Source organism: Culicoides brevitarsis, chromosome 2, assembly GCF_036172545.1.
Source record: "Culicoides brevitarsis isolate CSIRO-B50_1 chromosome 2, AGI_CSIRO_Cbre_v1, whole genome shotgun sequence".
NCBI classification, from domain to species: Eukaryota; Metazoa; Arthropoda; class Insecta; order Diptera; family Ceratopogonidae; genus Culicoides; species Culicoides brevitarsis.
The window spans coordinates 21,091,542-21,110,437 of record NC_087086.1 but is presented as its reverse complement, the minus strand read 5'-3'; the positions used below and the strand labels follow the sequence as shown (position 1 = coordinate 21,110,437).

Below are 18,896 nucleotides of genomic sequence, written 5' to 3'. Positions count from 1 at the left end.
TTGTCCCTTATTGATTATTAAGGAGGTTTTAACTTTTCCAATAATAACGTTACAAGTGTTGTCATTATCATTAATCAACCGTTACCAAGACTAAATTCCAAAATAACCAAACTTCTTGCATGTAATGGGATAAAAGAATGTAAAACTTTTTACATCAATAAAGAGATAGATAGATAGTGAGAGTTTCTATCTTGCATCGTTACCAGATACTAGTATGAACACATACACACAACGAAAACACTTTAAAAAGTTATTTTCCAACAACGAACCACTTCATTTATAAGTATTTTGTTTTCCTCCAACGACTCTTCATCGTACCATTGGAAGATCTTACCGCAACAATGCTACATAGTCAACACTCTATTCAAAAGTCACTTCAAATGAGGAAAATAGTTAATCAGATCGATTAAAGAATGGCATGAAAAAGAGAATGTTTTTGTGCGTCTCCATAGAAAAAGTTGTCTGTCTTTCTCTCTCTCTCACTTCTCAAGTCACACTATAAATTATTTAATTGCTTTTTTTATTACACCATGTCTTCTACTTGAATTCTTTACCAACTATGCGTCTATAACTAAGCAGAAGATGAACCTTAAACTTTATTGTTTACGTCGTACGTAGGTAGGTAGATGTGCGTTTAAAAGTTGAATAAAGAAAATTTTTAGACATCGTGAAGAAGAATGAAAACTCTATTGATTATCCTCAATTATTTCTACAACAACTCGCAGACAGAAACGACGGATATAATAATGAGCCATTGAATGTCAACTATAAGTCTAACCTATGGATTGAAAAGGGGGTAATTTAACCTAATTTGGAATAGATCATGTACAGCATTTAATCTAATCAATTGTTATTTTAACTTCATGTGAGAATAACTTCTTAATTACTTTTTAAGGTACTACTTTAATTCCTCAAGAAATGGGAAATGGGGAATTATCCATTATCGCGTTATATGAAAAAGACATTTTTTTCCTCCCACCCCCTTCGTCGAAAACCATTGGAAATTAAGTGAACCCTTGTAAACTTCTGACGGCAATGATCAACCTCAAAATTCAATTAACTCGTTTAGGAGTAAATATCACCCCTTTTCAATCCGTAGGACATAAGTATTCGATAAGTTATTTGGTTTTGTCATTATTTCAAAAATAAGAACAATAATAATAAAAATGAGTAGAAAGGAGAATAATTATGATTGCGGTGTCGTCGCGTCATTGATGTTATCTTCAAGGTGGAAAAGAGAAGAGGAAATTTCTGTTGGTTTTTTCGTTGTTGTTGTTTTTTGAATAAATTGAAGGTGAAAAGCATTTTCAAGGTGTAAAATCAATACACAAGCACGCCATAAAATTCTCGCAATATTTTTCTTAATTATGCAAATGAAAAATTCTTTTCTTTCTTTTTTGTTTGCAGGGAGTTCACATTCCAATAAAAATTCTCAGACTTTCATCTGGAAATCACTTTTCCATGCAAATAATATTAATGGTTGTGCGCTACCACAAAATTCATCACGCCAAGCATTTTGCAAAATTAATTCTCTTCGGTGTGAGAGTATGTGGTAGTTCACTATTTGTTGTTTCAAGTAGCGGTAGGTACCTAAGCGAGAAAAAAATGATTTCAGAAAAAGAGTGAAGTGACATAACTAGAACAGAAGTATTTTTGTTACAACTTTTGTAGGTACCTTTTTTCTATTTTTTCCTCTCTTGAATGTTCAAGTAAGTGGATGCATCAAAGTTTATCATTTATTCATTTATTTTTCATGCATTTATTCAGGAGAGATCTTAAACCAAGGAGTTACATCTATCACTGTTACGTTCTGGAATAATAAAAAAAGAGGAAATCAGAATACAAAACAAGAGATTTCTCTTCACTTGACTCTTTTTTGTTATATTTCCTTTGCAATCGTTCACAAAACAAGAAGAAGAAAAACGCACTTCAATGCCTTTTTGTTATTTTTCTATTATTATTTTTTAGAGAGTTGCATATTGCCTGTCGAAACATCCTCCTTCTCTCTCTCTGCTGCCTCGTTTCTTGTATTATTTATTAGATATGTGCAGCATCAGGTGCATAAAATTGTCATTTTTAATGTTCAGAACCATGGTTGTTGTTGTTTATTTTCATGATTGAGAAAATACCTCCTGTAGCAGCAATACGGCCTTTGTATTGTTGTTAAAGAGACATGCACACATAAGCCTCGTTCGCATACAATAAATGTGTCTTTCTACTATTATTATTGATTCAAGTATTACACGATGCAACTGTGATGTGAATCTCTTCTCTGCTCTACGTCAACGTAGGTATAACTGCGAATAATTGACTTTTGGTGCAAGCATATATCCTTTGTGTATGGTAATGCGAGACCGGGTACAATATTAAATATATTGTACGTTCCGAAGGTATGTTAAAAGCAAAACAACAACACAAGTTGTTGTTTTGTTCCGTCGACAGTACACACGGGAAAACTGGGGAAAATGAACACTTTTCGGGTCATCAAGCTGCGCATGCCGAAAATCAGGAAACACGATTCCGAACGAGGGTTCTACACGTCACACCGCTTTCGTGATTTAAATTTTCTTTCATTCTAAAGAGGGAAACATTTTTTTCCAGCAGAATTTCACTTGTACGAGCACGTGTTGGGGAATGCCATAATCACTGCTCGTATTTGAATGAACAATGTTGTTGTTTTTTGCGATACGTTTCGTTCAAAGCGACGTAATAATTGAGTGTCTAATAAAAATCCTATTCAGTCCTTGATATTACGTAAATTGACGCAGACCATGTTATTTTGTGCGTTTTTTTGAAAAAAATAAATTTGTCCGTCCAAACAAGCAACCAACCAACCAAAAGAATAACACAAACAAAGATGTTTTCTTAAGCAGCCGTGCGGCGAACAACTAGGATTGGGTTGTGATAACATAAAAAGAAACTATTAACGCGGACAAAATTGTGTGTTTATGAAATAAAATAAAATAATAAAAAAATAAAAGGAGAGAAACTTGATATCTAATAACTCCATCTAATTCTGTGGATCCTGTGGTCACATAAAAACCACTTTAATTATCATAACAAGCAAAAACCGTAGTTTCGTGTGATTAAATCCACTTTAATATAATAACAATATATGTGTATAATATAAAATAGAGAAGACATCAAAAGCCACAAAGCTGTTTCATGCACACGCTGTGTGTTTATGTGTGTAACTCATCAGCTTAATATTTCAACGGAAATTTATATCGTTGTGGCAAGTCGCAGCACAGACATTTTAAAATATTATTACCTGTGTTCGTTTAAATTATATTGCGTGCATGCCCCGACACTCTACTACATGCACAAAGTGATAAGACCATCATGATTGAAAATTTAATTCTTCTGGTGGGAAATTGTTAAACCCGATTCGGGGGTGGTGGCGAAAATTCCACAGACGATTTTTCGCGTCGGAAAATTACTTGTTGTATAAATGTGAAGTGCAGTGAATATCTAAGCGAAATAAAATAAAAGAGAAAAAAGACAGAAGTGATCATAAAAAGTATATGGAACAAGTAAACAGAATTTTCTTTTGTGCCTACACAAGAAAAAAAAAGTTCAACCAAACCGAGCAAAAAAGTTTGATTGGGCAATTCATCACAATTTCTTTTTTTATTATCATTACTTGGATACTTGATATTTCTTTGATACAATTCATGAGAAGGAGCTCATTATTTACTCTGATGTAGCAGCAATAAACATAAGGATATGATTAACTAATGGTTTAACAGCTTTTTTCTTTATATTTAATTGAATATAATCATTAGCTCAATTGAATTTGATTTTTTTTTTTGATATTTCAGCGTTTTTTTTTAACTTTCTTCTTAATTTTTATTGAATTTAAAAAACATCTATTTTAAGTTCAAAAATTTAAGAAAATAAAAAAAAACATAAACTTAAATTAATTTAAGGTAAAAAAAATCATCGTTTAACGATAACATGAAAAAAAATTAATAAATATTTATATTTTTCTCCCCCTCTAATCAAAGTTCAGATGCTACAAAAAGTCAAATAAATTAAATTTAGTCGCCTAATATTAATATTTTTTTTCTGATAAATCTCTAAAGATCTTACGTCACTGTGATTTTATTTCCTACATTAAATTGTTGTTACAGTGATTTCCAATTGAAAAAATTTTGTTTCTGCGAATGACAGAAAATCATGTTGCTCCTTTCCAATGGATTGCATCTGTTGTGTTATCAAACAAGATTTTGTTTACATTTTTCTTTACTTCTTCATCTTACCAATTTTTATGAAAAAAGTTTTTCCTCGGTTTTTTATCCACTTTACTCATGCTATATAAATGTCTTTGCCAGAGATATTGTTTCTCGAGTATAAAACTTCTACAAAAGATTTAAAAACAATTTTTTCACTAAATAAACCCTACATAATTGATGAATGTGAGAGAAACAATTGAGACACGTTTTCACACATCCTGTAGTTTACCCTACTTTTAATAAGAGATAAAACGAAAAAAAGAAGATGCAACTTTAGCAAATGAAGAAAAATGACTAGAAAATTTTTGTGCGCTAATCGTTGGTAACAAGATATAACTCCTCTGAGAGAAAAACGAAGATACAAAAAAAAAGACTAATAAAAATACATAAAAAAAGTGACTAATAAATATATCGAAAAAGGATTAGAGAAGGAAAGGATTAAGGAAACGCGCTATTCTCGGGAATCTAAATCGTTATGGATTGGAACATGGATTGCAAGTGGATTAAAGCGCTACAAGGTTTGTTTGCTTTTTTATTTCCTTTAATTTCCATTTGATATATATTTATGTATGAATATTGTTTGTCGTGAACAAGGAGACATCGCTTCCTTTTCCGCATGCATTTCGTGGATTATTTCATCTTCAAATTCTGCGATTGCGATTTTATTGCATGAAAATAATATTGAAACTATTTAAAATGAAACAACCCCCGTATTTTTTATTTTATTCATAAATATTAGGGGACTGCAAAAAAAAAATTTTGAAGCAAAAATTACTTTGGATTTTTTTTGAAAGAGCTTTTTATTTTAGGTTTAACTTTAAGAAAACTACAAAATTTTGTAATTTATGTTAAATTTTTTCACTTTTAATTTTTTGAAAATATTTTTTTTTGTGTCACTAAAAATTTGCTTGTGAATATATTAAATTTTTTAGCCAAAACTTTTTAATTTTTGCTGAAAAACCATAAAAATACTAAAAATTATCTAAAAAATACGAAATTTTTGATGGTCCTTAATAAAAATAAATATATTTGAATCAAATATGCTTGTAGGAAGTGCTTTTTCCGCAGGAATACACAATTTATTCTCTCATATTCATATTTTGCCTTGTAATTGTATGCCTATTGATACAATTTTGTGTCTTTTGTTCTTATTAATGTGTGTGCAATTCGCATTGTTCTGCCATGCTATGTGAAATAATTTATACATGAGCATTATTATAACATAATGAATGCGAATATGCGTACTGAGAAATTCACTCAATACTGGGTAAGTGTGAATTTGTGTGTGTGCGAAGCAACAAGTATCTAAAATAATTATTATTTATGAGACATTTCATGAGACAAATAAACGTTGATTATTCCGGTCTACTTTTGTTCACAGCAATTTACAACATCATGATCACCAGCGCCTGCCTGCGAGTGCAATTCATTGCATATTTCCAAACGTTTTTAATTATGACACAACATCCCTATCTGTCACAACTGTGACAAACTAACGCAAAACTCAACAAGCCTCCATCAAAATGACTCCTACACATGACGTCTGTGGTGCCTGTCTGTGATGATTTACCAATATGTCGTTTATTAAAAATAATAATACCATCTCTCTCTCCGTTCCGAGTATCGCATGGGCCACGCATTTTGTAATTGTGATAAAACTGATGCATACATTATTCATGCGGCTTCAACGAGCATTAGTACGCTGGATGTGCTAGGAACAAGATGACATCAAAATTCAGATTGATTGATGACGGCGAACAAACAGCCGTACACAGCGCGAGAGATGTTGTTGATCCCAAGTTTTGTTGAAACGCATCAATTATTAGTTTTTTTTTATGCCGATGTCGTACGCGGATTATGTTGGCAAAAAAAAATACGTGCGCGTAAAAAATAAACATGAAAATCTATCATCAACATAATGAACAAAAAAAATCTGATCCTTGTCAATATGAAAAATCTCTTCGTTTGATAATGATGATCGGGGTAATTGAAGGGAATCTGGGCAATGTTTGCACGTTTGTTCCTAAATGTTAATAAAAATTGTTTTTCCTTTGCTTCTTGATTGCTTGCGAAGGGTCCTTCAATTGATCGACAGGTTGACGTGTAGGCATTTTAGTGGTCCTCGTGGTACCATAATTTCTGTAATGGTCTTTTAATCTTTCAAGTGTTACAAAAAAGCATCGGAAAGGAAACGACTGGTATTTAATAAAACAGATTCGAACAAATTTACCCAAAATATATTATTAAAGTATTTTTTGTGAATAATAATTAATTTGAACCCAGTTAAAAAAGTAGCGGTGAAAAATTTAAAAAAAATTATAAAATTGTAAGTCGATTCAATTAAATTTAAAAAATCTATACAATTTCAAATATTTTTTTTAATTTTATTAGGTATTTGAACTTAATTTTCTGAATGATTTGTCAAAATCTTGCTTTTTTGCAATTTTTTATCAAAAAAAATTAAATTAAAAGCTACAACAATAAATTTACTAAAACTTTAACAATAGAATTAACTTTAAAATTGGTTTTAAAAAATTTTTTATGCATTTTACCACACTTTTTGAAAACTTTTTACCATATTTTTCATAGCTAAAAAGTTTAATGGGGCTCTTTACCCAAAATTTTTTATCTGTGAACAAACACAATTCCGCACTGAAAAAGGCAACAATTTCACCATAAAAAAAAACTCATTGAAATAAAATACAATGATGAAATATTTTATACAGCTTAAAATTGTCCTTTTTCACTTATTAATATATTCAATTTATTTATTAATAACGTTCACAATGACATTCAATCTGTCCTTTTGCACCGCACTGCCTCACTCGCACAGACTTTAAAATAATTGTAACGAATGGCTCTTTGATACTTTTATATTTTGAATAATAGCAATCACTAAGCCGTCGTTAGCTCTTGAATTTCTGTTTCCCTTTTTTGCGTTGTGCGTTGTCAATGGCAGTAATAATAAAGAAATGAAGACGAGTTAAACACCTTAACTTTTGGGATGGTTCGTCGTTTTGCGTTGTTCGCTTTTCCTTATTTAATCGCTGTTGCTGAATTCATTTCGGGATAAACAAGTCTGACCTTCTTAACGTTTCTTATCTTAAAAATTGGATTTTTTTCTTTCTCATCTTTTTTTTTTTGTTTTTCGCTGTACTTGTGACGCGCGTATAAATATGTTAAAGAATGTTATTTTGGATCCCTTTTCTGTTTGTTATTCTTCCTTTTTTTTACTTTTTGAACATTAGATAAAAGAAAGAAAAACATAACGAAACATAATTAAGTTTTAAATACTAGGAAAAATGGACAAAGAATCGCTTTCCTTTATAACTGTATAATGAAACAATATTTTTTCGTTTTTCTCTGCCGAGACAAGGGCGAGAGTGTTGTTAATCTGCCACTCTCATTATGCGTATTAGTGCCTATTTTGCACCGCGTCGTAATTTACTAGACTATTTTTACCGCTTTTTTAAATACCTGGGCTTAATAAGATTTTCTCCTCTACTTTTCTCTTTGAACTTCTGACACACACACAGATACAATTCTGGTTAATTTCACTTTTATCACTATTTTTTCTCTTTTTTTTTTGTGCGCTTCGCCAATATAATAATCCAAACACGAAACAAGAAAAAAATTGAACAGAAAAGAAGACGACTGGTAAATCTTATAAGCCACGAGATTATTACAGAACTTTATTTTAATTTGGTCGCTTTTAGCGTTGATTGAGTCTTTTCTTTTTTTCTTGTTTTTTTTTCATATCGTCCGCTAGCTATATTTGCCTACGTCAAAGTGGCAAAAGGAACATACAAAAAGGATATCTTGCCTCCGTGAAGATGGCTTTTAAAATATTGTTGCTATGACATTATCTATTCTTGTTGTAATAAAAGACGAGGTCTTAAATTCCTCTTTTTTATGTGTGTATGTGCTCGCTTAGACAGACATCATGTATACACACGTAAAATTAAATAAATATTTGGTATCTAGAGAAATCGAATTGAAATGAAATAAAAATGTGGTTGCGGCATTGTGTTGCGAGCGAATTCTCGCAGTGTGATAGGTCAAGTTTGTTTTTTCTTCGCCTCTTAAAATGTGTGATAAAATCCACCAAGTGGGAAAAGGCTCACACTTTTGAACGAATAGAAAACGTTTTTTTTTTATCAATTCACAAAGTCGCCCGAAATATCTAAAAATACAAAAGTTTAAATGACAATTTACCATTTATATCAAAGCGGTTCGCTCTGCCTGATAAAAGTGTCATTTTAGCCTAGCTTTGAGTTTTACATTTTTATTTTTTTGGAAATTTCACCAAAACCATACGAGATCTCTTTTTTAAAGCAATTCATTATATGACAGGATTTTTTTCTCGGTTTGTTTCATGCATTTTTATGTGGTGGTGGTGGTGGTGATACCGTCACCGAAAAAAATAATACAGGAAAACTTTGTAACAAAAATGTAACCGTAAATCCTTGTGGGAATTAGTAACTGAATCTCATTTCAACGTGTTTTTGTCTCTTTTCGTGTTATTTTTTTCCTTTTTTTCATATATCAAACATTTTATATACACGACACGATTCGGTTCACACAGGAAAAAGACTACAAACGGCAAAAAGACTCTCGATGTCGTCGTCAAGTAATATGTTGATGACTGCCATTTAAAATATCGTAAGAATTTCTTCCAAACGTGTGTTCACTAAACGGCGACAATGAATTGTGTATTCATTCATGTATTCGAGTGTTATTATAACGCCGAGGAGAAACGGAGGCAGCAAGAAAAAATTGCTAAAGAAAAACAGAAAAACTTTGCTACGGGCTATAAATACATATATGGATGAGGAAAGGCAGCAGAAAAATAGCAGATCACACGTATTTTTTCTTCTTAATCTTTTCTGTGTCTTTATTCTCAAAGGGGCACACTGATGACTGCAAAATGTAAAAAGAAAAGTGGTAAAAGTATCGCTTCACATGCTTACTCGTACCTCGTTCGCCGCGTTCACACATAACAAAAATTCTGACTTACACATGAGACAAGAAGCTTTTAATAGTTAACACGAATGAAAAAATAATGGAGGAACGACTCAAGAAAATGTTATGACTTGTTGTTTTTATTTATTTTTTTTTCTTCTCGCAAGTACTTTGATTTATGTTTTGTCACTTGGTACAAGAAGCCATTTAATAAAATAACGTCATTTTGCGGCAGAATGATGTAAAGCCGTACCACGTGCTAGGAGACTTCTGGAGAAAAGTGCACTAAATGGGTCAAGTCCAGCTGAAAATGCCATGACGGAAAAGCATTGAATTTAAAGTGATGCGGAGCAAAATGCTTGCTAAACTACTCGAGGAAAAGTGAACATTACCATAAATCCCATGTCAGAGATATAATCGTTTCCTTTTTTCGTTAGATGCGAAAAGGCAACTACAAATAGCGGATTGTGAATTTCGTTCCGGAAAATAAATGCTACGATATTTAAATCACTTCGTGCGGCCACTTTTCACGATCATCCACAGCAAGAAAAAAGGGGCAAGAGCCATAAATTCTGTGTAAAAAGTGTAACGGTTTTACCCAATCTGCTTCCCTATTTAAAAAATTACTAAAAATATTGAATAATATTTCTCCTTTTTAGTATTTAATGGCAACACTATAATAAATCTCCTCTTGGCTTCTCCTTTTTACATTACACTTTCTTGTTGTTTTTTGCGATTCTCATTCTAAAAAGTACACAGGCTCATGTACTGTAAAGAATTTACGACCGCCTGGCCATACGGAGTAACAAAAAAAAAATTTTCCCGTCAATAATTTCTGTTATTTTTGCATTATGTCTATTTAACTGTGGAATCAAGTCGTATAATAAATAATGTCGTGAAAGAGAGTAAAAATATGCGAAAAGAAAGGGCGACATTTAAGTTTTCAATTTTTCGGATGATCAAACCACATTATTTATTATGCAAATATATTTCCTAGTTTGTTTTTTCCTTAAGCCGTTATTCAAAAGAGCGAAAGATTAAAACTGTTTGGCAATAATAATGATGCCACGCAAATAAGTCAATAAAATTTCGCGATTATATTTAAAACAAACAAAGTTTCTGTCTGAAAGGACTTATCTGGCATTATCGTTATGTCGCAATAAATTCGAGTCTTGTGAGTAATAAAAGGGAAATCATGGGGCCAATCAACAAAAAAAAAACTCGAATAGTTTTTCTTTTTTTTTTGTTTCCCCCCTTCGATAAATGCATTGCGACGCCGTTTTATCACGTAAATCAATGAATTGTGAACATAAGGAGCAAAGTGTGTAGCATCGTTATCGCATTTTTAGGTCCTTTTCTTTCACGACAGCGGAGACATACGATGACTTTTAACTAAAATAAGAAACCGTTCTTTGTGTAAAAGTAAATATTTTCGATAAACAATACATTTATGTATGAGAATAACGAATGACTTTGGTAACCCAAAATCTTTTTAAAATATTGCCACCGATGTTTCTTTCATGAAAATAAACAGATGAAAAGGGATTTTGGCCGCTTGCTATTGTGACATTTCGTATATTTTTGTGGCTTTGTTACCTTTATTCATATTTTTTTTCTCTATCAACACAAAGTTCGCGTTCACTATTGTTTGTTGATAGCTATATTCCGACGCCATTGTCACGCTTAAAACATTTTTTTGGCAGTTACGCTCTAGTTTCGACCTCTTACCGCATACTTTGCGTAACTTCCAGCAAGAAAAAAATAGGCTTTCTAGGATAAAAAATGAAGAAGAAAGAAAAACATAAAAATTGAGATTTAGATTTTCCACAAGGGATTCAACAACTGTCACATATTACATTGTCTCGATGTCTCCGTGAGTTAGGCACGCATGTGCATCCACATTATTATACCATGTAGCAAGGCGGGCGACGATGAAGGGAAAAACTTTCGACTTCTTGTGTTATTTTTTGTGCTGCTGCTTCCTTCTCGTTCCTAAAGTGATATGATAATTTAATGTTGAGATAAATCAAAGCAAAAACTTTGCCACATGCGCTACGGCAAAAGTACGGGGCATGGCACATAAATATAACGTTTGTTCGCAAATAACATCAGATTAAATTTTTTTTGGTCACCTCAACACTTGTACACTTTTACCCTTTCGCACACACCAAACTCACATACAATCACAAATGCCGTCATATTATTATTATAAAGGCTACCAAAACCAAACTTTTTCAATGTGTTTGCTGGAAAAATGGAAGAAAAAAGAGGAAATAATTTATTTCATGGACCATTTGACAAATTTATTGCTCATTTCACTGTCATACTTATGTTTATTTGTCTCTCCAAAAAGAGCTGTAGTGATGAGAGGCAGAGTGTTTCATGAAACACACGTTAAAACTTTTCTTTTTTCGTTTTTATGTTGGTATTGTCCAAAGTGAAAACAAACATGATGAGATGTATGTTTGCTCGCTGAATAACAAACACGCGATTAATAATCATCTCTTTTCTCACATACAGCACAATTGTTGTAAAAAAAAGAAACTTTCTGATTTTGGGTTCAAGGATTTTGATTCTTCTCTGGAAATTAGACGGAAAATGTAACATGGAGCAATTTTTTGTGCTTGCAACAATAACATACAGTACTACATCAAAACAACAAGTCTTTTCAATTTATTTATTCACACTTATTACATACATGGCTACACGTATGAAATATAAGCTAGAAGGCAAAAAGCACACACATCACACTTGTATTGTCTGTATACTAAATGCTCGAAGGAAGGATTGTGGATTTAGCTTAAAGTGTATGTTCATGTCGTTCTCTCGCGTCGATTGCTTGGCATAAACGAAATTTTTCTTTTCACACCTTGGTAGTTTTTCACCATCACAGCCACAAAACATCTGCAGAGAAGAAGGAGATTTTCAATAAAACTCATATTCTGTGCACAAAGCACGTGATGTACGTGAAAAGTGCAAATAATAATTCATCTAAAAGCTGTTCTGTTGTGAAAAATATAAAAAGATTTTTTGCCTTCACATGATGTATATTGATCCCGTATATCCGTCATGCAGTGTTCGAGTTGAAACATTAATGTGCTCATAATAATCATAATATACCTGTCTAACATGCACACACACTCACAACACATTTTCATCTTAAAAAAATCTTACAAAAAATGAGATGGATTTGTTAAAAAGAAACAGCTTAACCGCTTTTTATTTGATTTTTTCAGGTTTTTCTGAAAATTTCCACAAATTTTCATTTTCCATGCAGCTTACGAATCTCAAGAGAACATTTTAAGGATTTGAAAATGTTAAACTTTTCCGATTTGCCAATATTTTCTGAGGTATTTCACCAGTTTTCCGATTTTTTTCGAGAATTATTCATGAATTTTCATCATTCAAGTGCAAATTACTTCAACCGAAATTTATTAAATTTGCTAATTCATTTATAGCAAAATTTGAATTAGCAAATGGCAAAAAGGCATATCATCACGGACAGATGGACAGACATAATGGACAAAATTTTTAAAAAATAAATTTGAAATGCATTAAAAAAATTACAAATATGACGAATGAAAATACGTATGAGGAGTGAACAAGAAAACGAAGAAGCTTTTATTGAGATATAAGGTTAATCGGGGGGTGTTCTGATCGTGCACACGCTAGATACAAAACAACGCTTAGTCACCCCCAGTCAGATCCCATTATAAGTTTTGTTTTGAAATCATGATGCATGAATTTTTTCTCTCGTACCTGATTTTTTGCATACATCAGCATCATCACTCACATTTGTATATCCACTGACTCGAATATCTACATGGAAGACGAAGACGAAGAATAAAAAGAATATATTTGAACAGAATGAAATATGATAACCTGTAAGAAGACTTCAAATAAGCCAAGAACGAAGACTTTTTGCCTTTATTGAGTGATGTGCCGAGTGTATCTTCCCTCTATTTTTTTATACAACCTAATGTTTTGTTATGATTATCATTATTATTATTGTAGAGATCATCGTGCACATGTGAGTGGATTATATTGTACTTTATTATATGTTGTTCCATTCTTCATCCTGCCTTCTCGATAAACGGATGGTGTTTGAAGAAACGCAAAGCGGAAAAAGAATCTCATTATTCATGCACAATGTTTATATTTTATGAAAAAAAAACAACACTTTAAGTCCATAATAAACAGAAATATGATCGCGCATTATTAATGATGTTTGAACGTTGGGCACATAGTTACAACGAAGGGCGAACACTAAGTCTTGAAGTGCACATAAAAGTTAATCAAATAACAGAATTCTCGGAAAAAAATTATTTAAATAAGTTAATTTTCGTGGAAAACATCTTTGTAGCCGCAAATTATGTTCCTCCTGATAATCGTTCCCTCTCCATTGTTTATCGCTTGTTTGTTGCTTATTTCACATAGTTTTTAAGCATCAATAAACATCAATGAATTTTGATGATAAACTTGACGATTAGCAACGTCAAAACAACAGCAATAAATTATTATCAATTTACACCCGAGAACAACATCAATTTCTGTTCAAGTGTAAGCCAAAATTATCTGTATCCTATCTAACGCTGCGTGTAATGTATTTTACACAAAAGGAAGGTATGGTTATGAAATGTCTAACTTTATAGCGTAATTATATCTTAATTAAATCTAGTAGATTTATTGCTGCTGCTACTACTATCTCTGTCTCTCTGGTTACGTTGTGTCGAGGTATTTTCGGAGTGGCTCGTATTCAAATTGCAAAAGAGAATTTGTAACAATATAATATAATAATATCGTATGTTGTACATAATTATTATAATAATAGAATATTTTGATACGGTAATTAATGCAAAAGGCTTAAATTAATGTCTCGTTAGTGTACTGTAGGGGACAGTAGCATTTGGACCGAGAGAGCAACGACAACAAACGAAACATTATTTAATATATTGTCATTAAATATAAATGAGCAGAATTCCCTTTGTAATCAACATCTTGATTATTAGAGGCCTGTATACGTTGAAATAATGCATTCAATGAAGCGGGAAGCAAATTCAATCTGTGTTTTGGACCAAAGCAATAAGTATAATGCATTAACTTTCATCAGCAGATTAAGCACAAGCGAAGGAAAGTCGATTCTTTGACGTCGAACGATGTAGCAGACTTTTTGCCAGAACGGAATAAATGATGATTGATTGTCAAAAACACAAAATTTTGCACAAAATCAATCATCTAATAGCGAAAACGGAAAAATATTATATAATCCAATCCTTGCACACTCAAAATATCACACACAAACTGTAGGACTGTTTTGTATTCAATCAAAAGACTTTCATTGATTCGCGACCAGGAATGTGCCTTAAATGTGTACAAAAAAAAACTCCCAGATGTTTTGAAAGTTTACATTAGTCTTTTTACGCAAAATTGCTTTTTTTTCTTATTTTTATATATTTTTTTATCTTCAAAGAAAATTTTATTTAATTAGTTTTATTAATTATTTTTTATGTTAAATTAAAAAATCACGGACAGACGCCAAATGAGAAAAAAATTGTAAATCCTCTTGTAAGATTGATTAATACGAAATATTTTGATTTGCCAAAATTCCGTCTATTCAAGCCCGAGTCACAAAAAAACCTAAATTTTGTGTGAGTGCGTGTCGTGTGGAATGTTTCTCGTTTATCAAAACATCTACTTTAACTTTATTTTAATACCATCGGCCTTATCTGCAAACATTTAGTCAAAGTTCGTTGAAAATCAAATCTTTTTTTACACACAACTCGATACAATTTAAACTTGTATACATTTAAAGCGAAACGTAGGCAAAAATTATGTTTATCAACATCATAAAGAACGAGAATGGCGACTCAGAAAAACTGGCAAAATGAGAAGCATTTTGTTCCCTTTTGCGTTTTCTCGTTTATTTTATTCCATTTCTGATTATATTTTGCCGTTTCGGAGCATCAATAAAGGGAAACGTAAAAAGGTATGTGTACTACGTGCAGAAATCAAATAGAAATTAGAATATGCGAGTAGAGAAAAAGATTTTTTTTCTTCTATATTTTGATTCGAAGAAAAAGGAGAGGGCGACCTACGACAAAAGTTTTGCCATCACGCCAAGATATTAGCTGGAACCGGCAGACATTTTATTTTTAGGTTTTTCTTATTGAAATGTCTGGTGTTTATTAAAAAAGGAGTTAATGGGGACGCCTCGTCGTAAAACAAAGTAAAAAAAAATTAAATTCAAAGGATCGAAAATTCTTATCGAAAGTTATTATTGAAACTTGAATAAAATCAATTTTTAGTTCGTATTTACTATTTATTATTCATTGAAATTTGAAGCTTCATAAATTTGACATGAAGGCAAAAAATTTTGCATTTCATTCACGATTGTTATTATTTTGATAAACTTTTGTTATTATTCTGCCATTTTCTGCAGATCGGTAACTGCATTCATTTTCCTATTTTTATCCGTTATTTATTTAACTCATCAACATGTTGAATCACTGCTACATGGCTCGGTGTTAATGGAGGAGCAATCACAGAACAAGTGAAAATATAATTTTTGGCGAATAAAATTTATTATACTTAGAAGCGTTTTGTTTGTAATAATTATTTTTAGAGCAGCATTTATTTGTGTACAAACACTCGTTCTGCCAGACGGTTATATTGAGGTAATGACTTCGGGAAAGAAACGGAAACACAAGACATGTAGGTAAAGACTGCCTCAAAACTTTTTTGTGTTTATTTTATTTATTTCGTGCTAAAAAATTTTTGAGTGAGTATAACGAGGGGGGTACCTATAGTAATAAAATAAAATATTTTTACTCTCAGTCATATAAATAAATTGGGAAAAACATTTTATTTTGTGTGCTCCTTTGCCATGGCGTGGCGAATGGCTCAAAACTTTATGCGCGGGAGGAAAAATTAAGTATTTTCAAGTGGAAATTCACTCCCTTTTGCCTTTTTCTGTGTAACAACGAACTTTTTAGCATTTATAATTTTTCCCTTTTCCAATATTGCGCCCATTCACTGTGGGTAAAAGGAGCAGCTAGCACACGCAAACAAATACACACAGAGTTTTTCCGTTTTACGCCACAATTTGACACACAAACCTTTAACACAAACTGAAATATTTTATTATTATATTATATTATACTTTAAAATGTTTTTAAGTACGGGTTAAAAATTCATTTTTAATTATAGAAAAAAGGCAAAGAGTTTCTGTGTTTTTTTCCGAGAAACGCTTTTTAACTATTTCGTGCTTTTAATTTTTTACTATGGCTTTTACTTTGACGAAAAGAGAAAAATAAATAAATAAATAATTATGGTGTGTGAGTGACATTTTGAAACAAATTATATTCAATCTTAAAGTCCTGTTTGAAAAATTCGTAATAACTTGCACGAAATTTAAATTAAAAAGATTTTTTGATAATTCCAGGATACGAGGCTCCCGCATTTTGCCACCACCGTCCAATATAACCAACATCTTCATCATAAAATAAGCTAAATTCTCGTTTTTTTATGTATATGATATTCCTTTTTTTATTGCTCAACATATTTTTTTTCTTTTTTTTTTTTAAATAATAAATATAAAAAAAGGAAGAAAAAAGAATAACAGAAAACGTTTCCAATCATATTGTATTTGTTTTGCTCGCATCACAAATATATACACTACAATTTTCCTTTTTCTTTGTATGTTTTCGAGTGTGCGAGTTTTTCAATGTCTTGCACAAGACACAAGCAGAAGAAAGAATTTCCTGCATAAAAATACCCCCAAGCAGCTTTACATGATTCATTTCTATCAATTCTTAAATTGAATATAAACACAGAGAATATCCTTTTTCAATTTTATTGCTCTCATGATGATGAGCTTATCGTAAAAAAAATATTAAAATATAATAGTGAAAGAATAAACTGTCTTGTACTGTACATTGGGATAGGACTGAGATGTCTGTAATTCTTGTACATTTGTATTTCTCAAAAAAAAAAAAAAAAAAAATATAAGGAAAAAGTGTTACTTGGGGTAACTTTTATTTGAATAATATATTAACAATGTTTTACTAGTTATTAAATTACGTTTCTCCAGTCTAGCAAAGTACTTGGCAATTGCTGCTTCAAGTCCGTGTTCAACATTAATAACCACTGTTTCCCTCCTTAATGGTAACTTTTATTTTTTTTTTCGGAAAATACAACATTTGTAGAGGGGGCTCTTCCTATTTTCTGTTTGAGCTTTGTGTTTTTTTGCATGATGACGTACCTCACTTGGTTGGACGTTAAACTTTGTCTGCCAATAATGTTTCTTCTTCGTCTCTTTGTGGAAAAAGGTTCGTGTTTCTTTTGTATATTTATACTCGGACAAAAACATCTCCATCTTTTTTATCCCCAAAGTCGTATATTTGAGGTATAAAATTGCTGGCTACTGAAATTGGAACATTAGCGCATTTTGAGTTTCATGATACTTATCGGGGTTCAATTGCGTGAATAAAAAAAAAGAAAAACACTTTTGAACAATAAAACAGACAGACACGATTTAATGGCTTTATAAAAAATGCATAAAGCTCAACACATGCGTTAATAAAGTTTTAATGGTCAAAAGTCAGCGTGCCACGAAGTATATTTTATTGGTTTATTTTTTAACACTCTCAAATCTGTCGAAACAATTCAATCCAGCAACAACTTTTTATATACCTACCCTTTTTTCTTGCGTACATCAACAACTTCGTAAATCAAAATGATTTGATAAAAATTGGGTTTTGCAGTATTACCATGCAAAATTCATCGGAAAAAAGGCAATAAATAATACAAGTTGTACAAACAAAGTTTTTGATAACCTTTATAGCTAATTTTCATCACACATTTTTCTTTTTTTTCCGAAAGTCGGTCAAATAAATGGGTCTAAATTTAAAAAGGAACTCATCACACGCCAATTTCTTACTCAACAACTGAGAAAGCAACTTCAATCGATTTTCATTTATGTGCTGCCATTTAGAAAGGAAGACAAAAAAAAACACAACATCATCAAAAAAATAAAAAAAAAGAAGAAAGTAAAGAAAAAGAAAACACTGCGAAGGTAAATAAACTAGATTAATAAAAGTTAACTTGTACTTGTATCTAAAAAAAGAGACAGAAGAGGAAACGACTTGATGGACATACAACTAAAATAAAGTTCAAGTAAACATCCAATGTGTAATATAGGAAGAGTAGAAAAACCAAACTAAAACAAACAAAAATCATGACAAGTGGAAAAATGATGGGAAAACAATTTGTAGGTGCGGCAAAAGTTTTTTTTTATTATTATAACAACGTTAGTCAATCGTCGGTCGTTGAAATGTGTCGTTTAGCTGCAATCTCAATGATAAGAAATTCCTCACTTACTGCCGTAAAAACAATAGAGATGACATAAAAATTTATATTATCTTTTTGTCACATCACTCAAACCGGTTACGATATACATAAGGACATTTCCTTAGTTTTTCTGCCTGTTCAGTGGAAATACGGTCCGTATAAAACGAATATAGCACATGACCATTTCCGACATAAGATATCAAACGAAGACGAGGAATGTTTAGACGAAGTTGTCAACAAATAAAAACACTTTCATCGTTGTTGTATCAATAAGGGATCGTTTCGTTCGTTTTCTTTTATTGCCATTATATTTATGGACTCTCTCTCTTTGATGTTCAGTGCTGTGGTTTT

The 18,896-nt window shown here is 31.6% G+C and overlaps 1 protein-coding gene across 1 annotated transcript in view; it reads left to right on the top strand.

Moving 5' to 3' along the window:
• Positions 1 to 4,610: 4,610 nt before the first annotated feature.
• Positions 4,611 to 18,896, top strand: part of LOC134830714 (hemicentin-1) — a 76,439-nt gene continuing 62,153 nt past the window's right edge. The window contains exon 1 of the mRNA XM_063844275.1: positions 4,611 to 4,753. Within this exon, the coding sequence (XP_063700345.1) occupies positions 4,711 to 4,753 (43 nt within the window). The 5' untranslated portion in view covers positions 4,611 to 4,710. The remainder of the gene's footprint in view (positions 4,754 to 18,896) is intronic.